This window comes from Neodiprion lecontei, chromosome 7, assembly GCF_021901455.1.
Source record: "Neodiprion lecontei isolate iyNeoLeco1 chromosome 7, iyNeoLeco1.1, whole genome shotgun sequence".
NCBI classification, from domain to species: Eukaryota; Metazoa; Arthropoda; class Insecta; order Hymenoptera; family Diprionidae; genus Neodiprion; species Neodiprion lecontei.
Window position 1 is genome coordinate 24,449,917 of NC_060266.1, and position 25,392 is coordinate 24,475,308.

Consider the following 25,392-nt stretch of genomic DNA (forward strand, 5'->3'; position numbering starts at 1 on the left):
AAAAGGAAAAATGAAAAACATGATTAAATGCGTTTAAGGAAAAAAATTAATTACAAATGCCAAATTGCTTCACTAAAAAGGTATAAGATTGATAGAACCTGTTTACCGATGCGAATGAATTAACATTTATTAACGAGTTCAGGGGAGGTGGTTGTATGTTTATATGAAATAAAGATCAATTTAATTGGATTGGCAGATGTTTAAATCAGTTTCTATATTAGCATACGCCACATGTGACTTGATCCATCGGCACAAGAAGCCGTTGAACCCGCCTCGCCAAGAAGAAGTTAGCCTTGGCTCTGAACCCTTTGACCACGACCTAAATTCCTATTTCGCATTCATCAAACCAGTAAGCGAAACCCCGAGGAGTCCCGTTAATGCAAAACGGCTAATCTTAAATCTTAAGATTGCCTTGAGTGATCTTGGAGCTTTAAATATGAGAAGCGTAAGAAAAAAAAAAAAAAAAAAACCCCATTGCGACAACCATACACAAATCTGTGATAAAAAGGCGATAACGTCATGCCGAGTAACACGAGAGAAAAAAGAGAATACCTAAAACAAGTCCCACAAAATGACTGAATGAATGCAATTATTGCATATTGACAGCACAAACATATACATATATATATACGCGTTTATTTTTCTTCTCACGTCTAAAGAGCTGTACAAAAAGTATAAGTTTGCAATATCGATAATATCGCATTTAAACCTGTGCCGGTGATCGTGTTTATGCTCATTGTAATCGCGTTACGTAATTACGGTGTATGGATATCATATTTCTGTTTTCATATGTCATTTCCATTGGTATCGATTGCTGCAATCACATTGTTGAGTCGTTTACAACGTGGAGAACGCTGTCCCTCAGAATACCGTATTCCCTCAGAGAAACACCAAGCTGTTCCAATCTCTTAGGCGCGTACCTGAAGACATTATCCGCGAAAATTGTTGAACTTTGATTTTTTATTTGGAGCATGGTTTCGCCTCTTTGAAGTGTTTAATGTCGGTTAAAGAAAAAAAAAAAAGAAAAAATACGTGTCGCTTAGTTTTTAGCCTACTACAACATATTACAAAAGAAATCAAATCGGGGATATCGACCTGGAACACCTTCCTTATGAACATCAAGGCTCATTTCCTTCAGTAAATCTAACTATAAACGTCCGATTCTCACCCGCTTACGACGACTTTGTATCCTCGCAGCCGAGTTTTGGCATGACAAGTGTCAAGGAGTTGGTAAAGCCTGGCGACAGTATCGTCGGGGCACAAATGGACAAGGTAGAAAGTGCTTCCGTTCAAAGACCTGATCTTCAGTCTCATTTCGTCGGGTTTTCCAGTCGGTTCGTTTACCTGGTGAAGCAGCGGGGCCTGCGAGATATGCGAAGCAAAGACAACAGCAAATTCAGCAAATTATAAAGCTCGCTATCGACTTTACCAAGCCTTTTCTCTCCAGTGTTGCGGACTTGGTTGCTCGAGGTTTCCTGACGCCGTTGCCGAGGCTCGCGTAATCGAACACCTTCGAAGCTGACGCGTTCTGACTCCCGGACGGAGTCCTGAGGTTCGATAGCGAGGAAAGCCTCGGTCGTTTCCCAGGCAAACTTGCCGACCTTGAACGCGACCTTCCGTCGTAGCTGCGAGAGCTTTCGAGGCGACTGGAGGACGGGAGAATGAAAGGAATCGCCTAATCACGTCGGATAACAATCGGATAAATTACCTCGGTGACATCCGGTCGGTGGATCGGTCTGTCGAACTGTGATGACTGGTTCTACTTCCGCTTGCGAGTCTCGGAGATCCGAAACCAAAGCGGTTCTCGAACTTGAGCCCTCTTTCTCGCAACGAAATGTGGTACTCGGCGTCTTTTGTCGCCATGTCACGCTTCTGCGGATCATCGACGTTATTCAAAGTCTTAATTTCGCTTGTCTTCCGAATTAAGGGGTTCTACCCAATCAGGATTTTGGAAAATCGTTTTTTATTCATTTCAATTTTTTTATGTACCTACATGTATATTCAAGCATATGCACAGAAAGTTTCATGTCCATCCGACAAGTATTCTCGAAATTGGGCGCACATTTGCAAAGACTCCACGGAGCGTTTGAAACTTTGAACGCGTTTTTCTCGAAACTATGTTTTCAAAGCCGGTGAGCAAGATTTCGCGAAAACGGTTCAACCGATCGGTCTCAAATTTTAGCAGCTCAAAAATCAGTACTTTTACAAATAAAAAGTATCAGAATAAAGTTCAACATTACCCCAATATCTTTATAAATTGTTATATCAATAAACTGAAATATCTCTTCGTGAAAAATCCTTGAAAACTCGCTTACTTTGGGCCTCCTGACTGAGTACAACCCCTTAAGAACACCGTCAGAGGTAGAAAATACCTTTTCACTCCGCGAGCTTAGTCCAAGCTCGGCGTTAATGTGTGACTGGATGTGAGAGTCGGAACAATTGTTGTTATGAGAAGCTAGAATTTGGGACCTCAGCTGCAGTATGTCGGGTGGTGAAGGCGGTTCGGTAAAACTCTTGGACTTGATTGATCTGCAACCGCGGTCAATGACCGCGGAAAATAACGTCAAGTCGTTTGTTACATTACATGCATCTACAATCATCCACAACTATCGCCTACTTTGCGTTCATGGTCAAAAGTGGCGGAACGCTTGGTGTCAGACTGCAGTAATTCTGCCGTTGGATTCTTGCGATCGGCGCTGTTCCCTGTTTAAGGGCCATTCCATTCCCACCGGGATGAACTTTTCCCAACCGATGCCCGTGGCCCGGAAACCCGCATCCCACACCTTGGAAGGTTTCCGTTCTATGGTCCTCGACCTGTAGAATATTCCTCGCGGCTTTAAATCAACGATTTCTCGATATAGGCATGAATGGATATTTCACCTTGAACGGAACTCCGTTTGGATAGGCTTGCTGAAGTTCGGAGGGAAAGTAGCCGTCGAGAATATCGCGGATGAACGAAGCCGTAGCGACGTCTTCGTACGGTCTTAAATGCCCGTTTTGAACGACGAGACCGTTCTTGTAAAACTTGAGCGACATGCAGGAGGACGTCTTTGGAAAAGCGTAACGGATGAGGAAACGTTTGTAGACTTGGACGTATTTACCTTTCGTTTTTTTACACCATCAGGTACCGTCGACCATGTCCCAAGACGTATTCACCTTGAACGATGCTCGACTTCCACCCTTTTCTCGCTGCACGTGAACCTCCCCTTTACCCGCCGCCAAGTTCAACTCTTCGATGTTTGCCATCAGCTGGTGGTAGCAGGTCTCCAAGTAGTTTCTGAAGCACAAACGAGCCGATCAGTTCCTTTAAACGTTTCAATTACACCATGCAAGGTTGAGGTAAGGAGAAGTATCTCGTATGAGTTTTTGACCGGGAAAGTGTCCGCCAAGAATCGCGAAATAATGGTTCAAGTTGAAGTCGCCAGATCGGCGCTGATAAGCAGTTAAGGAAACAATCCGATTGGCGCTTTGTGGATCTTTCGTTGCAACAACGCCATCCTAATTCGTCCCTCTGATTTACGGACACTTTCTACACACGGAGATGGTCCTCCTCACCCCTTCTACCCTCCATAATTTACAGGACCAGAAAGGATCAGCGCTCACATCGATTTTGCCCTGGGGGAATCGGAACCGCTCTCCGAATCGCCGATCCACATCAAACCGTAGTCCCCGAGGAACTTCTGCAAGGATAAGACAGCGGTATAATCCTTGGAATGTTTTCATTGAGGACTGTTTGCGAACCTCCATTTCGTAGATCTTGTGCTCAAGCACGAGGCATCGTTTGTAAAGGTACTCGGAGTCTTCGACCTGTTTCCGTTCCCGCTGCAACTCCTTTCTATGGACGGACTCTTGGTGCTTGAACTTAGCTTCCCATTCCCTGACCTTGCGGAACACGAAGAGGTTTCGATATTCAAATTCAACAATACGAGTCCAACGAGCAACACCGTCGCACCTATTACGTATCATACCTTGCGCTTGAGGCGGCCGATTTCTTGATCCTTCTCTTTCAGCTGCTCGTCGGCCTTCGACATCAACAGATGCATTTTCTGCATCTGACTTTCCGCTAGATACAACTGCTTACCGATCATACCGACCAGGGCGCTTTCTGGTTAAGTCAGAAGTGGTTTACGATTCGAACATGATTGTTCCTTAAGGTTTAACTGCAGAGGTTCGAGATTATTTAACTTTGCGTCACTTTGATTGTTTATAACAATGTTAGAAATCAATATAACCGGCTCGTACACTCAACGAAAAGAAAACATTCCCTGAAAATTTATTAAACAGTTTATTGACAAGTGATAACTTTATCGTCTTTATTGTGGTCGGTTTTTTCCGATTTTCATCTTATCGCAAAGTATTCAATATTGTCGACGAGACTAACTTTTGGTTGAGAATGTACGTCCAATACATCCTTAACCAGGCCTCCAAGAACGCTCGACGACACTCGTTAACGAGTCCAATTAATTCGCGGGTAAAAAAAAAAATCATCGCTACAGCTATTAAATCATGGAACGCGGTGCCGGTGAACACAGTGCAAATTGATAAACTGGGCCGAAGCGAACGCAAAGACGGAACACCGTTATCACCAATCGTAAAGTACACACAGCTTTACCTCTTTCCATTTTACGATTATTCGCAGACTGCGCGACGATTTGCGAGGGTGAATTTTCCGCCGATTTAATCGCGTTCACCGGCTGTTTTTTCGCATCGAAATCGGAGGCTGACAATCTGCACCTGATACTCGATATCATCGAGCCGACCTCGTCCTCGCTTATCACATCATTCGACCTTCCGGCTGTTTTTACGGTACTCGACGAGGGTTTCGCCTTGATCAAAGAACGAGGGTGACGACAATCCGGCGAACCGTTTCCATTCGCCTTTTGAACATCGTCGGGATCCTCGAGGTAAGACAATGCCGACGTCACTTTGTTCAGCCTGAACGACACAACGATCCGTCGATTTTTCGCTTATCAAAATCTCAGACAGTGCGATATGACCGGGCATAATTACTTGTTGACGCTGTTACGACGAGACACGGGAACCGGATGTTTGGATTGTTTTTTTCGGTGCGGTGACGGAAGGTTCTGATGGCTCATGGTGTGGGCGAGGTGGATACCTTTGACGAGGCAGCCTGACCACAACATTTATAAACTTTTTCCTTTTTTTTTTTTCCTGTTTTCAAAACTTAGCGACATTTATGCGTTACGCGTTACGATCCATGTATTTTTACGGTGTTACGGATAATGGACATTAGTGAGAAGCTGACTGACTGGTTAAGGTTGTAGGGCCGAAACTGTTGAACGGAAAACAAAATCGAGTTGTTGAAATCGACGCTGACAGCTTCCTTCGGAGCGGATGTATAATCGTTAGCGAATCTCCGCAACACTCGCGAAATTAAATTGAGTGATTTGTTTTTTTCTTTCTTTCTTTTTTTTTGTTTTTCACGACGTATCGTCAAGGCTGCAGAACACCAGGAAATGACGCACGGGAAGATTGTCTACGGCACAATAGACTACTCGCGTGATCGATAAAGTCATGGACAGGGCACGTGGCCGGATCAATCATATGCAAAACGTTGTACGACTTTGTTAAATATTGGCAATTTATCAACGACTCGTCGATGTTGTAACGAAGGAAAAGAAGTTACGAAATCGGATTGTTGTTGTATGACACGGGAAGAGAATAACGAGATTAATGCGATATGATTGCGGATTCTTACGCAATAATTATAACATTCACGATATACGGATCGTGTATTTTTCATTCTTTTTCCTGCCGAGAGCTAATTGCAAAATGCTAATTAAATTACGGGTTAAAGAATTCTCGATGCAATTATTGCGCAATCGGTAGGTTAAGGTGGGAAATGGAAGAATATTGCGATTTTTATGGAAAATCGTATCGTCAATTTTACGGAAATGACAGTGAATTTATTGCTTCTGAGGAATTCATCGATTAAAATCTGAGTTCTGCAACCGGCGCTGTCATATCCGGTTCCAAAATGGCGACCACTCAACGCAAGGAACGACGAATGACAATTGTAATTATCAGTTGCGTTTTCGATTGTGATATTATCTCAAATTTTTCGTCGATGACCATGCACACAAGCAAAATTGCATACACCATAGTTTGCCAAAGTTTGAAACGATTCGATCACTCTGGGAGGGAAAAAGCTCAAGTACCACGATTCTGTACCTCTTTTGGCAGGAAAATAAATTAAACAAATAGGCTAACGAAATTAAGTTGTTTAGTGGAAAACGGTGATAAAGTACTGGAAAAAATAATCACCAAGTGTATAAAGAAAATTGTAGGATGGGTAAAATAAAAAAATTTCCAAAAAATCAGGCAACTCGGATTGAATTAACAAAAACTTTCCAAATACCCTTCTTCGATCACGGTTTAACAACTAGTTTAGAATTGAAATCACTGGATAAAATTCTTGACCTTTTAAGGCATACGTTTTTCCTTGCAGTCATATTCGAAAGGTGACTGATTTAAAAAATCGGGTCGGATTTGAGAAAGTTTCAAAATTCGAAGTGTCCGATCTCATACGAGCGAATAGGATCAATTTTTATATTTTCAGTTCGTCGTATTGGATCCGCTATTTCGAATTTTGAAATTTTGACGCCGGATTCGTTTCCAGCGACCCAAAAAAACCCATGATTACCGATTTTCACTTTTCCAGTCCCCGTAACCTTCCCACAATCCCATTTATTTTATAAAAACCAGCATTTTCAACAATGTTTATTTACGGAACGATCATGATACTTCTGAAACCATCGTCATTGACATCTTAGAAGTCCGATCGTGCAAAAAAAAAAAAAAAAATAAAAAAATACAGCGATACTCAAAAACTGAATATAAATCTTGAATAACCGATTAAAAAAAAAGTTGTTTTATCGTACAACGTATACGAGTCGCTGTACATCAAAGGGTCAACACGTTAAACGATAACTCGTTCTTGCATGAAAACGAATCGACGCCATACCGTCTTTGAGAATTCCTGCGTTCCTGCTGGCACCTTCTACGAAGGTGTGTACGGTACCTATAACCTCGTTATGGCGGCAAACGTGACGTGAAAAAAGTCCCTAGATTCCGTTGACGTCCGACCGAGTGATCGATTCGAGCAGGTAGGTCAGACGCTTTGACCGGCGCAGGCCTTTCGTCGAGTCGCATTGATCGCGGTTCCGTCTCGGCACGTCGGGTCACGTGACATCAGTTCGCGTGCGAAGCCTCGTGCCGTCGCAAGCACCGCGAGTTTCCCAACGTCGACGAGCGTCGTCAGCCTTTCCTCGTCTCGTCGAGTCCGCGCCGTCACGTCTCGCTCGCATTGCGTCAGGTTGCGTTAGTCGCGTAAAGCAAACGCGACTTTTGCACCACCGCAACGCCCGGTTTAATTCCGCACGTGTCGAGCTGCTCAAAATCCGACGTACGCCAGGCGTCCGGTCATCGGCGCCAGTCGAGGGGCCCGATTTTCACCCCATTCAGCCCGGAAGACCGGGCCCAAATCGGATGATACCGAGGTCCGACATGCACCCTGGTCGTGCAGTTGACAACGCCGCCGGACCAGATCGACAAGAGTTTTGGCGAACGTAGGAACTGAGGGGAGTTAGGATCGAGGTGAGTCAGTGCCCAGCGATGCTCCCAGGATTTCTAATCGTCACGAAATGGGCTCTGTATTCGTTTGCTCATTGTCAGTGGGCCCATTTTTTTTTTTTTTTTGTTATTGCAATAATCTTACATGTACACTTACACGTATACCATGTTACGAGATGAAAAAGAGAGACGAAACGGGCCTTAAAACATCCGTCGATGCGAGCTTTAATCCACGGGTTCAATTCTCTGTAATACAGTAGCTCTTTATCCGTGGGTTTTTAAATTTCACCGGTCATGCTTTGACTCGCGTTTTTATTGGAGCATAGACAAAGAGCTGTTGTAACATATGGGGCAGAATGCTGACCAACCGATGATATACAATCAGCCGCTTGTAATTGCGAGACACTCGGTATCTGCAACGTTAAAATTCACGTCCTCCTTTCACGTGTCTCATTTACAGTCGCAAAATTCGTACGTATGTATGTACGCAACGATTGTTTCTAGAAAATATTATTGTATACCGTATTTATACTCTCCTCTAAACCATTTCCTTGTAGTATAGTATTGACGCAGATTGCTCTCTTTTTTGGTCGAATAGTTCCATAACGGTAACGAATTGATGGAATCAGTTTGAACTTCTAAAACGCACGTCGTTTTTGCAGTAGGTATTCTTATCCTTGATTCTACATCCTCCTGTAATTCCTTATTCGGTCATAGTCTTCCTATCGCTTCGTTAAGAGAACGACAAACTCGAAAATCTTCCAAGCCTCGAGTTTTCGTGTCTGGCGGCTTCCGGCTTACACTACTAGATTCATTGTAGCCGCGCCGCGTGGTCTGACTAGTAGTAATAATCCGTACTATTCGGCCCCGCCTTGTTTCAATGCGGACACTGCGGATTCGGTAAAGTATTTTTATTATTTTCCAAATAAGGCGATTATTCCGCGACGTTGAAACAAATTTTCGGCACGAACCGGTGACTTTGGCTCGTTTCAAAATTCAAGAAATATGGAAATTTTCATGCCAAATTGTTGATGTCGGTATGCTTTTATTTCATTTGAAAAAAACTCGAGACGTCGCGAATGAAATTTCACTGGTTTGAAAAATTACTTGGTGAGAAAAAAGTTTACTGTAATTTCTTCTTTACGAACAACACGCTTCGTCAATCGAACTCAACACTCGTACCTTGAACCGTATTTCATGTATCGTAACGTGTTTAAAAATTTTAAAGAGACTCTTAATCAGTACGAACGTGATATGCGTGAGTCGAGAAACATTTATTATTTTACTTCGTACATAAAAAAAAAATTATCTTCACCTAAGCTAGAAATTTTCTCCATTTTCACAGTCAGTTGAGCGCGATGAAAAAAAATTCCCAACCATATCAGCGCTGGCTAAATTCATGGCATTAAATCATATAAATGCGATGCCCTGTAGACATTGGAATATATTTGTATACGCGTAGTGTAAATGCAAGGAATAACAACTAATACAGCTGCGAAATAATCATTGTTATATAAATGAGAGATAAATTAGTCGAAATATTATAATATCTTACATTCACGAATCGTTATCTCAATAAACACATTCTACACGAATCATTTTATTTTTTTTTTCATCTATTTCATTGCATTTACAGATGAAACATGAGAAATTAGAGTAAACATCTGTACAGTAGTGTCTCAATTTCAGTCTTCTTCTTCATCTTATTTTTCTTCTGATAACGAGTCGCTCATTTTCACCTTTGACCGTGACCGGGAAATATACAGTTCTGGTTAAAAAATAAGCAAATGAATTTTCTGACTAACAATAAAACTTGTACCAAATTTGCTTGTAACAGTATGGAAACTCAGTTTACCTTAACGCTTATATATGCGTAAATATAAAAATAAAAATTCTTTCTCTGGCGTAATACGGCTTGATTACGATTCGCGTTTTTAAAAAATCGTCGACGCGAAACGTATAGTGCGTGCACTTGACCCTGTACCCTGAAAACGTGGGCTCTCTTCCTATCGATCAGGCAGCAACCGGCGGCGTTTAACACGAGCGTCGAATTCCTCGGCGTATAAGCAGTGAATCGAGCGCACGCGTCGCGACGCCGGCTTAATTTTCTTCCGCAGTGAATTAATATACTTGTGGAATAATTGCCGGATACGATTACCGAAGATTGCTAATTTTTCAACCCGCGAAAAGCGATGGAAAAATCGCACACGTGTCGAAGAAAAAAATTTTCGCAAAGCATACTGAGAGAAATTTTTACTTCCGGTTACCGCTCGGTCCTTAACTAATTTCATTTTTTACCACGATCGAAAAATATAGTTCCAGGTAGAAAATGAAAATTAGTTTTCTAGCCGTTACCGGAAAGTCTATCGCTCTTACTATATTTTCTTGCAACTGTTGCGAAAATTTAACGCTTGCGCAACAAAAAAATTGACGTTAAAGCCTTATTTAACTAAAAAATTTGAGTAAGCCTCGCAAACTGATTTTGCTTTGCAATAACCAAAAAAGGATCGACAATGGCGAAAAATGTTAATTCCAACAATATTCAAACAGTTTTTTTTTAACGATACCTGTTTTACTCAATTTTTCTAGTTACTGTAGAAAACGAAATTTTCCTCAGCGCGATACTTTTTCTGTTTATAATATACTTTTGCAAAACTAATTCACGATGATGATTCGTGGTTTCAAATTATTATCTCTCGACCGCGTGCAGTGCGATAATATCATGCTTTAGTTCGTCAATTGATAATGATAACAGTAACGATTCTAACGCCATAAGCTATTCTAACGACGATATAATTGTTGAAGCGTGTTTAATTTGTGATACATAAAGAGAAGAGTGGCATTAACAAAGTGGCTGAATCATGGGCCTAATTTAAAACCGAGCAAATGGACACGCGTTATTGTCAAGAACCATATTAATAATTAGTACGTTGTGTTATTTAACGAAACAGCATTATTCCTTATGCAGGGTTTTCAAAACTTTTATCGTCGTATAAGCACAGTTTACTGGACAAAATGAAAATAATATTGCCCAGCTGTTTCTAAGAAAAAAAAAAGTCACATATTACGAACCTGCTTCTCACTCGATAACGAAAAAAAAGTCTATAAACCGGTTTTTCAGAAAAGTTTGAGAAAAAAGTTTGTCATCATCACACATTCAATTCGATGGAATATTTTTCCTCCCCCTTGTCCACAGTCAAATCACGTAAATTTATTATACAAGTTTCAAGTTTCCGTTCTTTATTTACCTGATATGCACGTGATCGTGTAACGCGATAAATAAAAACATCAAACTTGGTATGAATAAATAAATTGAAAAAAAAAAAACAAAAAGAAACATTTCGGAGGAAGAGGAAAAAAACAGATTATTAAAGCGAACAACATACGTATGCAATAAGAAAAAAAAAAAAAAAAAAACGCTAAACAATTCGTCACAACGTTTGCCACGACGCTCGGGAACTCGGTTGTAAAAAATAACATTAAAGTTAAAAATGAAAAAATAACACCGGCGGTAGGTGTATTATACAATCGGTAAGTTTCTTTTTTTTATTGCCCATTTGTTCGAGTGACTGGTTGAATGATTGAATAAAACGCTTACCTGTACCGCGTGATAATCTTTAAAATTTCAACGATGCGCAGAAGAAACTTGAGTTATTTTTTATGAATCTCCGTAGCGCATGAAATTAAGCATAACTGTGCGTTGAAAAAAGACAATCGTTTGAAAAAATAGGTTTTGGGAGCAATTACAGCAATTTTTTCCTTTTACACGCTTAGAAGAAACGCCACGCGAGAACGAAAACAAATTTCTGATGTCAAAGCACGCGGTTATTATACTTAATTTATTCTCGAATAGCTGTAACGTGTCGTATATATAAGTATATTACTAAATAACGTTTGCTGAATCATCCGATTAAAAATTTCAGCTACTGATTATTATTCGACAGTTTTCGAAACGAGACGGCGATCAATTTTGACAGTATTAAAAGTTGCGAAGATATTCTTGACGATATTTTATCAGATAATAAATTATCTCGAATGTTTTTAATACCCGTTCTGTATTGCAAATCGGAGGTAAAAATCTCAAAGGTAAAACTTGAATCTAATCAGCGCAAATGCATAGTTAAATTAAAAGTGGTTGAACACCGTGGAGCAAGCTGAAAAGTAAACGTGAGTTTCATTTTTCAAACTGATTCTTATTTTTATTTTACGGGGTCAACAAATGATCGAGAACGGTTGAAATTTCGACAATACATCGCTTTTTCATTCCGTACTTTTGTTTTCTTTAACGCATTTTTATCGTGTATGATCGCAATAAATAAAAAAACTTAAGGCCACGTAGTATTCCTACCCTTACCGACCGAGCAAACTGACTATTGTTTTTGCTTTACGGGGTAAACAAATGACCGAGAACGGTCAAAATTTCGACAATGCATCGCTGTTTCATTGAAAAATTTAAGAAAATCGTGGAAAAACGTAAAGGTAAAAATCGTCAACCGTTCAAACAATGTTAATCACACTTCGTGCGAAATGATTTTTTAATCCGTTCATCGAGCACTGCGGGGTGAGGCCACGTGTCCAAACTATCCAAGTCTCGACTCTGTGTGTACGTCCATACCCTGCATGCGTATATGTAAATACGTGTGGGTGTAATCGATCCAAGGCCGGGTATACATATGTGATAATCCACACTACACGAGGAGTGTTACGATCGTAAACTCGTTCTCTTTCTTGCGCCGTTAATATTATTACGTAAATATATACGAATACACACGCGTGCGGGATAAGTTTGCGTTATTTTGCGTAATCTTGGCATGATGTCCGAAACGGCGAGTTTATCGGCCCCGCAAACGTAAAGTATGTATCAACGATTCCAGCAATAATTGAAGAATTCCACGGAATAAAGTTTCGATTTTTATTTCCAATCCGTTCGTAACGTCCGAATTTTCAAAGTCTTACACAATTTCCTTTCATTTTTTAGTCAATTTTTATAACAGATGGAAAATTTCCAACAACGTGATGAAAAAGATATTCTTCTCTCGAGTATATCAAAGTTACAGTATAAAATCAATGCTATGTGTGAAAAAAATTCTACATTCAATTATCAACTATTATTCATACACGTACAATGAATTTTATTCGTCGTCTAAAATCTATCAAAGAATATTAGCGTTTGTATGGTATTTATAATCGTTGAAGTAGAACTTCCGGTTGACAAGTTTTTTTTTCAAATATTATATACCTTGTTTTCAAATGTCTCGATTTAACTGCATCGCAAAACGCAAATCAACCACGACAACTAAATGGGAGGGAAAATAATTGTTTCGTGAATGCGTAGAGCAACTGGTAAAGAAAATGGACAAGAGGAACATAAAGTGGCTTGTGTGAGTAAGGACGAGCGTGACCGGAAAGTATTTCAGCAGCTAAGGAATTAAACTGCGGATGTTTGTAGGAAAGTAAGAAAAGGGCTGCGTGAAAGTGAAACTTGATAGAAATGAAAAATAAAAAAAAGGATAAAAGAAACGTTAAAAGACAAAGTAAATGATAAAGATTGTAAAGAAGTAAAATATTGAAATGGAATAATTAGTAATTTAGAGGAAATGGAAATAGTTGTTAAATTTAATTCTTACTTTGTTGACAGTATTAAGAACCTAGCAGATATAAAAATATATACGTAGCAGGGATTATTGCATAGCGAAAGGAAAATCTACTGAATGTGCTCTGAAAGTTTTTACAAAAATTTAAGCAGAGAAATTGCGTAAAGTAGTTTGAAATTAGAAATAATGAAACGTTTAGTAGAAGCAGAAAAAGCTAGGATCTAAAGGTGTGACAATAATACTTACAATTACATGTAAGAGAAGAGTAAAAATCAGTGATATACATATATATGCCAAAAGCGCTAAATTTTATGTCGATAAAAGAAATGATCGAGTAAAATAAATCACTGCTCGTACATAAAAGTGTAAATTTTGTTGCGTCTCGTATAATATTTGCTAAATAATATAAAATTATTGCAATACGCGATTGATGATAATAATAATAATAATAATTATAAAAAAAAAAAATTAGGGTTGCGTTTAGTAACTATCTAATCAGGTTTATGAACTATTATTATTGTCAAATACGTATTATTGTAATGTACGAGGAAACTTGTGTAGCTACTAAAGCTGATAAACGACTTGCATCATTATCATAGTTGCAAGGATGCGGTTACTCAACATTATGATATTTTTAATTTGTTGTCGGTTTTTTTTTTTTTTTTTTCTCTCTTTCACTGTTACAAGGTTGTCCTTTCGCAGGAACTCTGCGATAACGATTAAGCGTTTCTCCTTAATCTACGTTCGCAGAGCTGTGAATATTACAACGCCGCCGTCACTTCGCGCGGTGAAATCTAACCGCGTTTTTTTTTTGTAAGAACGACTCGAATCCCCGCAGGTTGTTAACATACCTACAATAAATAGTTCGTTCTGCCAAGCGTTATAACGAGCAACGACACGAATGTCCGCCGAATTTTTTTTTCCCTCCCTTTTTTTTTTTTTATTCTTTTATTATTCCTTTCTTTTTTATTTTTCAAGCTCCATCGATATACGCTGATAAGTGTACCTTATATACCGGCTCGTGTATCATTTATAAGCTTATAATTTATTCAGTCGCATGAGATTATAGGTACGCGGAGTAATGTAATTGCGGACTGCGCGCTTAATTATTTATAGTTACATGCGAAAAAATCTGATCGATGTGTAAAACTGTACGTACGACGTTTTATGCGAGTTGAGGTTGGTTTTTTTTTTCTTTTCTTTTTTTTTTCGCCGAATTCTCGACGCGATGAAACCGCCTGCGATTCAATTATTGCGCGTCTCTCAATATTGCCGCATAGCAGCGAGACGATTCGAAACAATTATTTTTCACTTATTTAGAGATGATTAAACAAAGGCGCCGACTTTTCTCGTAACATCTGCATTTGTAAAGTATAATGAAACGAATCGATTATATCTGGTGCTGCTAAGAGTTTGAGTTTAGATAATTTTTTTTAATTCTTAATTTATTTTTATCATCATTTTTTTATTTGTTTATTTTTTTTTTCTTCTAATTAGATATTTTTTTTTTTTTTTTTTGCAATAACTACCGTCGTTGTTACTTTTATCCCTGTTACTGATAAATCCTCGGGAAAATCCCTCGCATTCCTGACCTTTGCCTTATCAGAATATTGTTTGTACAGTTTGAAAATTAAACTGTAACACAGATGTAACGAAACATATTTATTAAAAAAAAAAAAAAAAAAAAAAAAAAACGGGGAAAACCTTGGTACAATTTATCGTTTTGATTTTGGAATATGGATAAGAATTTTTGGCAAAACAGCGAATGTTTCTTTTTTTTCGCACTGCGAAAATCGAGCGAAACACCATTAACGTGATGAATAATTTTCAGAGCGATTATTTGTCGGCGATAAACGGTCGACGACGTTTGTATACCTATCTATAAACTTTTGAAAACGTGCCGGTAAACTCGCAGGAAACCGCCGGCTTGAGTTTGACGAAAATTGATCACCCGGAGTCAAGCGATTGACCCCCATAACACTTCTCTGATTCCCTTCCATGATGCCTAACGTGGAAAGTTTATGGACGTGTAACACGCGCAGTAAAAAAAAAAAAACTGGAAAAAAGGAAAACGAAAAAAAAAAAAAAAAAACGTGATGCGTCTACGTATAAATAATTAATCAATGCTCTCGCGGTCGTGGTCGAAAACAGCGGGCGAGTGATTATCTTCGGGTGTGTAGTTGGGCGGTAAATTTATATCAGTTTCGGCGTCAAACAGGGACGATTTTTATTCCAGGCCCGAACTTGTTGCTCTGCGAATACGAAATGCAAAGTTTGATCGTTCGGAGGAATTTTAGATGAGGAAATGAGTTCTTCGAAGCTTGTGAATATCACGATTATGTTGAATTCTCAATAAACGACCAGCCGGAGAGATAAAATTTATGAAAAGGTTCGATGTTTGGCAAACCAACCTTTTTAAGGGGTCGTGCTAGTGTAACGAAAAAAAAAAATTTTTTACGTCAAGTCAAAGATCATTAGTGAAGAAGGAAAAATAAATTTTCAAATATTTACTTTTGTTTCTATTCTTTTTTAACCGTTTACTCGTAACGCGGTTTTTCAAAACGTTATAAACTTGTCGGGATGAAAAGTTTTCAAGCTATCCGTCTCAAATTTGGACACAATCTTCTTCGCTCCATTCTTTATCAAGCAACAAGGTGAAAAATAAAAAAAAAAAAAATACTCCGCAGCAAGATAGCGGCTTTCATACCGATTAATAATCTTTTGCGAATTTTTGTTTTTTTCATATAACATTTACGGTCACAAATGTGTACATAGCGAGGACTCATTTCTCTCCCAAGATATTTTCAACCGTCAAGAAAAAGATGTGAAAAAATACAAAAATAAATAAATAAAAACAAACGATAAAGAAAATTTCATTTCTATTCTTCGCGATTGCTTCGATTTGACATTAAAAAAGAATAAGTCTGATTAGCGTATATTAATCGTGTAAAAAAATAAAAACATCACTAAAATCAGCTATTTTATATTCGTTACACCAGCACGATCCCTTAACGTGCAGTCCTCAATTAGCAGCGACATCATCGAGAAGCCCTTCGAATTTTTTTTTTTTTCATACGTTAGCACGCTTCATGGTCCGAGAAACGGTGATAGGCGAGTAATTGAACCGCGTCTTGCGAACGAGAGAGAAAGAGAGAGTGAGAGAGAGAGAGAGAGAGAGAGAGAGAATGAGGAGGGGGGTAAAATCGCAGAGCAAGCTGGCCTCGTGGCCCGCCGGTCCTCGCGCGAGAACTCAGTTTCGGTATAGCTTTCATCGACGTCGGAATAAAACCATTTCTCACGAGATCGCGATTCCTGATCTTGGACTCGTTGTTACAGTGCCGAATCCGACCACCTTCCTCGAAAACTCGACCTCATTGCCTAGTCCTTCGATCCGGTATCCGTAGCTGCGAACAGGGAATGCTCATCAATCATCCCGACATCGGTAAGTCCGAATCACGATTGGATGGAACGAAAGTAAAGATGAGCAAACATCTTGACCGTAATTCGTTTCTTTGTGCTTTGGTTCGCGTCAAGTATAACGAAGGGATGAAGTCAGGGTGAAGAAATGACCTTGGCGCATGACGAAGGCTGAAGAACGTGAACTTCAAGTCAAGTCAAGTCGAGCATTCGTGTTCAAAAAGTGTTTCTGTGCGGGATCTTATCGAGGCAGAATTCATGGAACATCAATATTGACGGTTAGACGCGATTTCATGATCGAATAGTGCCCAAGTTGAGTAAATGAAATTCCCTACCGATTGGTGATACCTATATTTTGAAACGGCAACACTGTCGGAACGAATGAAAAAAGAACACCGTCCAAGCCATGTCAAATTCGGAATTAGCATCAGCTTCTTGCCGTTGGTGTCAAGAGACCAGTTTTGCGTATGCCACGTCAGGATTCTACAACGAATATATTATGTGTAATAATTATTCACGCTGTATAGTAACGCGGTGAAGTTCGATGTATCCATTTACACCGGTACCTACTATGCGTCTATATCCGACACGCTGAGTTGCAAAATTATCATCGGACACGCTAGTCGTTTGTATATTTGCATAGCAGTGATTACGCGAATTACTCAGTGTAGGCGCATTCCACTGGTCACAAAATTTCGGTACACCTTGAACACTTCTCTCTTTGGAACGCATCGAACCTTTCAGGAGTAATTTAACATTCAACGTGTTCCGTACCTGTTACAGCGTCTGAAGTGATAACCGAGTATCCGGTCCCGAATTCGGTCAAAAACTGGATGCGCCAAGGCCAAAGACATCATGGAGAATCCTCAGAGGTGAGAAGTTTGGAAAAAATAATAATCACAAAGCTGCGTGCGCGAGCAGGAGATTTTGGATTGTAAGACGTTTTATCATCCGTTCCAGATACCGCGACACCACCATCTACAAACAGCCATCGCCGTGCAGTCTGCGAAAGCTTGCGGGTGAGCAAACAAAGTCACGTTACAAAAACCGAGTGTGAGTTACGGTTTCGGAGAGGATTTGGCCGACCGAATCACCCAGGAAACTATAAAAGCACGCGATACCGTTTCCAACCACTTTCCATCGCTCTTTTCTATCCCCGCAGACATAGTTCCGGCCAGGGTCGTGCTCTACATGTTGTCCTTCTCCGGTTTCCTGGTCTCCTTCATGATGAGGATGGACATAAACCTGACCATGGTCGCCATGGCGAAGTCCGTACCTCCGCCGGCTAGCGCTGACGGCAACGAAACCTCTCCGGGGAAACCCGTCGCCCATTGCTACGTCGCCCAGAACACGACGTGGTCGGAGGAGAACACGACGGTTGTTCCACCGCCGGAGGAGCTCGGGGAATTCGACTGGAGTCCTGCCATTCAGTCGGCGATAGTCGGATCGTTTTACTGGTGCTACATCCTATCCCAGATAGTCGGGGGGGTGCTCACCCAGTACTTTGGTACCAAGACCGTCTTTGGTGGGTCGCAACTGCTCACAGCTATCTGTAGTTTCCTCATGCCGACCGCAGCTGACATTCATTACGGGGCGATGATCGCCCTGAGGAGCATTCAGGGGGCGGCAAGTGTAAGACCATGCGTTTCATCCTTTCTTAAAGTCTGGTCTTAGAGTACTTGTGGGGTTGTGCCTGGTCGGGAGGCGGAAGAAAATGGAATTTTTCAAGGATCTTTCACCAAGACACGTTTCAATTTATTATTATGGAAATTTATACACGCATTGGGGTGACGTTGACCTTCATTCTCATATTCTTTATATGTTAAAGCAACGATTTTTAAAGCACCTCTAAAAAAAGGCGTCTCGCGTCTCGCAAGGTGAGCAAGAAACGAAAAAACAAGAAAAATTTAGTCGACGCGAGGTATTGTCTGGTCTTTGATCGAAGGAACGAGTAAAGTATTAATCTTTAACAAAACGGCGGCGTTTCGGAAAAAAATTTGGACTTTCCATAAAAATTTTCGCCTTAATTTCTTTATGAAATAGAAAATAATTATCGGTGAGAAAAAACCTTCGATCAAGGACTGAAAAATATATTCATAAAGCTCTCCACTAAAAATTTGAGACCGATCGGTGGAACCGTTTCCGAAAAATCTTGCTCGCCGATATTGAAAAGAGAGTTTTGAGAAAAACGGGTTCAAAGTTTCAAAAGCACTTTGCACATGTCCGCGTAACTTGGATAATATTTGTCGGATCGACGTGAAATTTTCTGTCAATATACTTGAATATATACGCTACACTACGAAAGTAAAATTAAATAAAATCGATTTTCGCACAATCCCGACTAGGTATAAACCCTGAAGACAAATTTCAACTTAATATTACGCGTCTTTGTTCAGGGCTTGACGTGGCCGGCGATGTACGCCATAGTCGGACACTGGATACCACCGGCAGAGCGATCTAGGTTCATGTCATCTTTCCAAGGTAAGCGATGAAGTCACCCTGAAATAAAGGATTCGAGAAAAACTAAAGACATGTTTTCTTTCTATGTTACAGTGAAACTTCCATACACTTTCATTGCCACATTATCTCAACCTTACACATACGTTACATACATTGTATTACATGCGATCTGATTGCTAAATCCTTGAGCACGGAAATAACTCTTAATTATCACCAATTGTTCGCATATATTATACCATACGTATATGTATATACAAACTTATATCATCATGTTAATTATCGTAAACTTTCGATTTTAGTTTCCAAAAAACACACCCATTGTTCCCATTCAGTTTCAGAGTCGTGCAACGAAAATGCCGGTTATCATCGATATAAAAAATAGTCAATATTTCCTCCACATTTTTCGCAAACCGACCGATTTCAATTACTCGTATCGAATGTACATATTTATACATATATATCCGGAAAGTGATAACTCGCAGCTTCGATGTCTCGGCAATCACTGAACCCTCCCAACATTTGTTTCATAATGTCGTACCTGTTTCCGAATGACTTGATCGAAAGAGGTGAAATGGCGATGAGGAATTAATCATGAATCTTGTTGAAATTGGTTTAGCTCGGCAGTTCCGTTTTCATTCTCGGGACCGCGGGGTATACTCAACAGCGACCGCTCAACAGCATGAGAATGGCCGAGTATACTTCCAGCCTGGCTGAATCAGCCGGACCCAACGATCAGTTTTATATCCATACCTTATATACACACACACACACACACACATGTATATATATATATATATATTATATTGTATCGTATTAACGTGAGAAGAGCAACGCTCTTCGTAAATCCAAACCATACGCCGGTCATCGCTGCTGTATATTATGAACCTTATTTATACTTGGGTGGTGTACTTTTTCGAATCAATGATATTGCATGTAACGTGCGAATGGTTAACTTCTCTCTTACGTCCGTCATTCGTCGTCGCGATACGACGGACGAATAATAGCTATCGGTTAATTAGCATACAGCTGTTGGAGAGTTTGCTTTATAATTCATTCGATGATGTCACGAGTCACGACTTTAGTCCGCCTCGATTTGACTATACCTTTCAAGTTCTCGGTACCGTCGGTTTTTTCTTGATTTTATTCTAGTCTATATGTCGTGTCGTACACTGAGAAAAATTTCATTCGTTACAGTGACTAGAAAAATTGAGTAAAGCAGGTATCGTTGAAAAAAAAAAAAAAACAACTGTTTGAATATTGTTGGAATTACGAAAAACGAGGTACGCCTAACAATTTTGCGCTATCGGCGATTCTTTTTTGGTAGTTGGAACGGAAAATCAGTTTGTGAGGCTTACTCTACTTTTTTAGTTTGGTAAGTCCTCAACACCTATCGTCGACTGAAGGAGTCGTGATCCCGCGGCACATTTAAAACTACCAGCAAGCTATGTATGATTTTTGGAAAACTTTTGCTGGAAAAGGAACGTGTACTTGGATCAAGGGCCCTTCGGAGGACAATGGTGTGAATTGAAAATAGTTCCAGCTGGAAAAGATACGGGGCAGTCGTGGGCACGATTATGGGAACTGGTTTAGGGAATCTGTTGAATTGCTTCTTTGCTATTCACGATCTTTGTACGGGATAAAACATTCATTACTCTGCATACCAACGACGTGATTCTAGAAAATGGTAGGAACCTGAGTTTTTGGGGTATAGTGTCTTCAGGCACTTTTGATCTACTGGCAATAGGCTACTAGAATCAGGTAGTTTCAAAGAGTTTCGCTGAAAGCCAGTTTCCATAAGGGTTCCCGCAGGGTCCTTTTTCTTCATTTCATTTTACTTCGTCCGCAAAGAGTTTTGATAAAAATATCGTCGAGAAACACGTCATTGTTTCGATATCCTTATTTGCGTTAGGCAACGCGAATCTACATCTGCACAATGATGTGTTAATGGAAAGGTGCAAAGGTGGTTGTGATGATTGATTTGCCAATGTGAACGTGGTATATTATACATATACATATACATATATATATATATATACATGTGTGCGCGCGTGCGTGTGTGTGTGTGCGTATATATGTATTACACATATACACACGTATGTATTTAAACAAAGTACCAGTTTTCAGGTTGATCGGATTTCCTTTTTTGTTTCAGTATAATATCGTTTTTCCAGGTATAGAAGTTTCATTGTCCTACCATAATAGCTCCGCCATAACGACAACCTCATCCTCTCTCATACTAAATCGCCACTTGAAATCGCTTTACAGAGTAAACGAGTTCCGGACTTGAGAGCCGCGTTTCCTGTAACGAGAAAAAAGTCACGGATCGTGTGATACGAGATTGCCGCACCCCATTCGACAAGCGTCATGTTTCAGCTTCTCCTTCAAAACTACGTATCGGGGTGAGCTAACGCCTAAAATTTAGATGATCTATATTCAGGGTTCAGCATCGGCATCGGGCTCACATATCCACTCTGCGGTTTTCTCATCCACCACTTCGGATGGCGAGTCGTCTTCTATACCACCGGCAGTATCGGTGCTGGATGGTGTGTCTTATGGTACTTCTTTGCCTTTGACACTCCCGCCTGTCATCCAAGGATATCGCCTCAAGAACTACGATACATCGAGGGATGCGTTGGTGAACAAGTTGTTGGTGGAAACGAGGTGACTATTTCAACGACACTTCGATCCTCATCGTCCAATGCTTCGCAAATTCATCCCAGTACGAAAGAAACCCAACGAACTTGACTCGAGAAACGCTTGTGTAACACCTTGGTCTTGAATTCTAGGGAATGCCGGTTCCCTGGAGAGCGATTCTGACCTCGTGGCCGGCTTGGGCTATCGGGATAACGACCTTCGGCAGGATATGGGTCCACTACGTCTTCATAATCCCGGGTCCGGTGTACATGAAGAGCGTCCACGGATTCGACATACAGACGGTGAGCTTACGGGAGAATTTCATGATATTGCCGGTGCGTTGATCCTTGTGCGATTTTCACACCAGTCGTGTGATTACAGAACGGTATTCTCTCCGGTGTTCCGTTCCTGCTGAGCTATCTGGCTTCCGTTGCGTTTTGCTACCTCGCCGACGTCCTCGTCACGCGACAAATACTCTCGCTGTTGAACGTTCGGAGGATATTCACTGCCGTTGGTGAGTAGTCGATGATCTAGTGATCAGCGTCGCGCGTGATCGATTTCTCACGCGCATCGATCGCGACACTAACCGGGAACCGTTTATCACTTACCAGCGCAAGTTGTTCCTGGAATACTTTTGCTGCTGGTTGGATATCTGGGATGCAATATCGTCCTTGTTTTATTCGTCTGGTTCGTCGCTGTGACGCTTATCACAGCCGCTTATGCCGGTGCCATGGCGAACATCGTTGACATCGCGCCAAATCTCGCCGGTAGGTTGTCTCTCCTATTTTATCACTCCTTTGGCAGTCCATTTTTAATTCTTAACTCACTGTGACTCGTCGACTGAATTTTGATTCGTTGTTTTTTATTTTTTATTTCTTTAATTTTTTTCTCAGGTCCAGTTCTCGCCTTTGCACAAACTATTCACATGTCGGCGAGTTTCTTGTCGCCGATAGTAGCCGGCGTTATGACCAAGGACAGCGTGAGTATTGGATTCGGTTCATCCAGCGACACTTTTTGTATTTTGATGGTCGAAAAAGACGATTCTTCGCGAAGACACGTTACAATTTATTGTTATAAAAATTTATATACGTATCGGAGTAACGTTGAACTTTGTTCTGATAGTTTTATTTTTTTTTTTTGTAAAATTAATGATTTTTAAAGCACCTCTAAAAAGGCGTCTTGCGGTGAGCAAGATATCTATGGACTCTATCGTCCGAAATGATAAAAACAAAAAAGATTTAGTTGACACGAGATATTGTCTGGTCTTTGATCGAAGAAATAGGCAGAGTATTAATTTTTAACAAAACGGGGGCGTTTCAAAAAAAAAAAAAAATTGTATTTTCTGCATACCTCCAGCAATCTCTCGACGCATGGAGGAAAGTCTTCGGTGTCGCGGTCTGCGTTTCCAGCGGAACTTACGTCGTATATCAAATATTCGGCACCGCTGATATCCAGGCCTGGAATTATCCTGATCAAAAATATCCACAATCCGTCAGAGAGGACTCGCAACCTTTGAGGGAATCGCCCCAGAAGGACGGTAAAATCGTTCCGAAACGATCCGGCTCGTCTCAGGTACAAGCCTAAATTTATTATTGTACATATAATATATATACATAATATTAAATGTATAGAATTTACAATGTTCACCTGCAAGCGTTTCAAAATATTGCATATAACCTCTCTCGTGTATCCTGCATAATTTTGTTTCTTCACAATTTGCTATATTCCGTCTCGGTCATTCCGTAATTAGAATACTTCGAGTTAGAAAATACGAGCAACGACGAACAGAACAGTTATATGCGTAAATCTTTGTCGCAAAAAAAAAAAAAAAAAAAAAATTCTTCCACCCTTCAAATAATTTTTTCACACTGTTTCTATGAAATTCACGAATTACGCGTATAATGTAATGTGAAACACAAACGCATCGGTGATGTGCACATACGTAGTATATAATTACAATACATTGTAACGTACCTATGGGATGAAGCGGAAGAAAATCGAGGGGGGAAAAAAAACAGCAAAAAAGCAGCAAAAAAAAAAAACAAAAATACAAAAATTTATTGTAATTACAAAGTTGATCATGTTCATTTGTATAATATTGAGAATAACTATTTTTAGAAAGAAGTATAAATGATCTCTCAGGTATGGTTATATTGTGTGTATATAATAATGATAATAATAATAATAATAATAATAATAATAATAATAATAATGATGATGATAATAATGATCGCTCGTGTGATACTATTTGCTCATCGGATTTAAACTATTATAAAAGAAAAAAAAATTAAAAATATTAAAGAAAAGTGTAACAATAACGATGTAGTAGCATTGATGGTAATATTGTGAAAATGAGGAATATATGCGGATACTTGCTATTTGAAAAATTTGTGTATACAGTTCAATTGAAATCACATCGTATAAATATAGTTATAAAATAAAGGGTAAGTTCGATGTGCAAGCAGTCCGCGAATCATAAAAATAACGGTGACGACAGTAACGTGACAGAAAAATTATTGATACAATAATAATATAAATAATAGCAATCTCGGAGGATGGAGTTGATTCATATACATATATATATATATATATGTATATGCATTTGCAGTTTTGATTATGTCATCCATTCAAGTACAATTATCTCTTGTTGTAGAATTTAGTTCTTACGTATCATTGCGTGAAACCTATTAGGCAAGAATCACGTTCATCGATGTTTATCGGTGATTACAACGAAACAAGAAGAAAAAAAAGATGAAAAAAAAGATAATAGCTAGCACGTATTCCTCATTTGCTGTTCTCCTAGACCAAATTATGTAATTCCAATTGAAGCTCGATCGGATGAAGATCGTAAACAAAGAAAAAAAAAAAAAAACTATGGTCTAGTTTACGCAGATTTATAGATATTTTTGTTTCGAACAACATCAAATCCTCGGTTTCGTTGAAAGGGCTTTGCAAAATTTGATGCTCATATTAATGAACGAAAGTTTCGCACTTTAATTAAAACTTCGGACCGTCAAACATCTCTGTATATAGGTATACACATGAATCTATAATTCTATAACTGTGAACAAGTCTACGAGTCGATTTACAAAAAAACTATCAACGCGGTAAGTTGGTCTTGAATCACTCGTTGAATCTTTGTCGTATTTCAGTTTCGAGTGAGTGGATATATATTTTTTCAATGATTTCTCAATTGAAAGGACATAACGTTAGGATCGGAGTGGAAAGAGTAATGGAAAATTTTTCGTCCATTTTCAATCAGGGTAGAAAAAATTCAGGTGTATAATATGTACAGGTAGTAGATATGTGCGAAATTGCATATATATGGAAGGAATATACGTGGGTATGTAATGGCTGATTGATTCACGGGAAAAGAAATGATACACGCCAATAATTCACGAATTATTTTAATACGAACTTCGATCTGCAAATCTAGGCAATTTGGGGATGGTTTGAAAGAAGAATACAAGTCGCAAGCAATTTTTTGAACAAAATTCAATATCAATAAAAAAAAAAAAAGAAAGGTTACATTACGTAGTTATATTTTTCAAAACGACACTGCCGAACAAATTTTATATTATACATATATACGTAAGATCAAGTTTCGAATATATATCCATCTAAGATGTATCTCACGTACCTTGTCTATCTCGTTTCGCGGCAAACAATTGGTTAATATTTTTCTGGGAGTTAA

At 39.5% G+C, this 25,392-nt stretch overlaps 2 protein-coding genes across 10 annotated transcripts; one reads left to right on the plus strand and one right to left on the minus strand.

Moving 5' to 3' along the window:
* Positions 1–497: 497 nt before the first annotated feature.
* Positions 498–7,929, minus strand: LOC107221441. The gene is made up of 12 exons (XM_046745399.1): positions 7,751–7,929; positions 3,969–4,265; positions 3,742–3,882; positions 3,604–3,680; positions 3,157–3,277; positions 2,881–3,048; positions 2,618–2,814; positions 2,373–2,529; positions 1,709–1,872; positions 1,430–1,646; positions 1,169–1,362; positions 498–920 (listed from the first exon to the last, which is right to left on the minus strand). The coding sequence occupies exons 2-12, from the start codon at positions 4,086–4,088 to the stop codon at positions 821–823; spliced, it is 1,656 nt and encodes a 551-aa protein (XP_046601355.1). The 5' UTR covers positions 4,089–4,265; positions 7,751–7,929; the 3' UTR covers positions 498–820.
* On the plus strand, positions 4,768–25,295 carry LOC107221455 (sialin). 9 transcript variants are annotated; one of them, XM_046745402.1, is made up of 12 exons: positions 4,768–4,904; positions 16,524–16,629; positions 17,388–17,476; positions 17,565–17,623; positions 17,767–18,236; positions 19,001–19,085; positions 21,502–21,725; positions 21,851–22,000; positions 22,080–22,212; positions 22,310–22,465; positions 22,592–22,677; positions 23,055–25,295. In XM_046745402.1, the coding sequence occupies exons 3-12, from the start codon at positions 17,460–17,462 to the stop codon at positions 23,280–23,282; spliced, it is 1,608 nt and encodes a 535-aa protein (XP_046601358.1). In that variant the 5' UTR covers positions 4,768–4,904; positions 16,524–16,629; positions 17,388–17,459; the 3' UTR covers positions 23,283–25,295. The 9 variants fall into 9 exon arrangements, with proteins under 9 accessions (XP_046601358.1, XP_046601363.1, XP_046601356.1 ...); XM_046745400.1 differs by lacking the exon at positions 4,768–4,904 and adding an exon at positions 7,266–7,617; XM_046745401.1 differs by lacking the exon at positions 4,768–4,904 and adding an exon at positions 11,106–11,124.
* The last annotated feature ends 97 nt before the right edge of the window (positions 25,296–25,392 follow it).

Coding starts and splice junctions, on each gene's coding strand:
- LOC107221441 (XM_046745399.1), bottom strand. CDS start 4,088: ATGATCGGTAAGCAGTTGTATCTAGCGGAAAGTCAGATGCAGAAAATG. Junction 3,049..3,156: donor GAAGTCGAGCATCGTTCAAG/GTGAATACGTCT, acceptor GCTTTTCCAAAG/ACGTCCTCCTGCATGTCGCT. Junction 1,873..2,372: donor TAAGCTCGCGGAGTGAAAAG/GTATTTTCTACC, acceptor GATGATCCGCAG/AAGCGTGACATGGCGACAAA.
- LOC107221455 (XM_046745402.1), top strand. Junction 22,001..22,079: donor ACGGATTCGACATACAGACG/GTGAGCTTACGG, acceptor GTGTGATTACAG/AACGGTATTCTCTCCGGTGT. Junction 22,678..23,054: donor GCGTTATGACCAAGGACAGC/GTGAGTATTGGA, acceptor GCATACCTCCAG/CAATCTCTCGACGCATGGAG.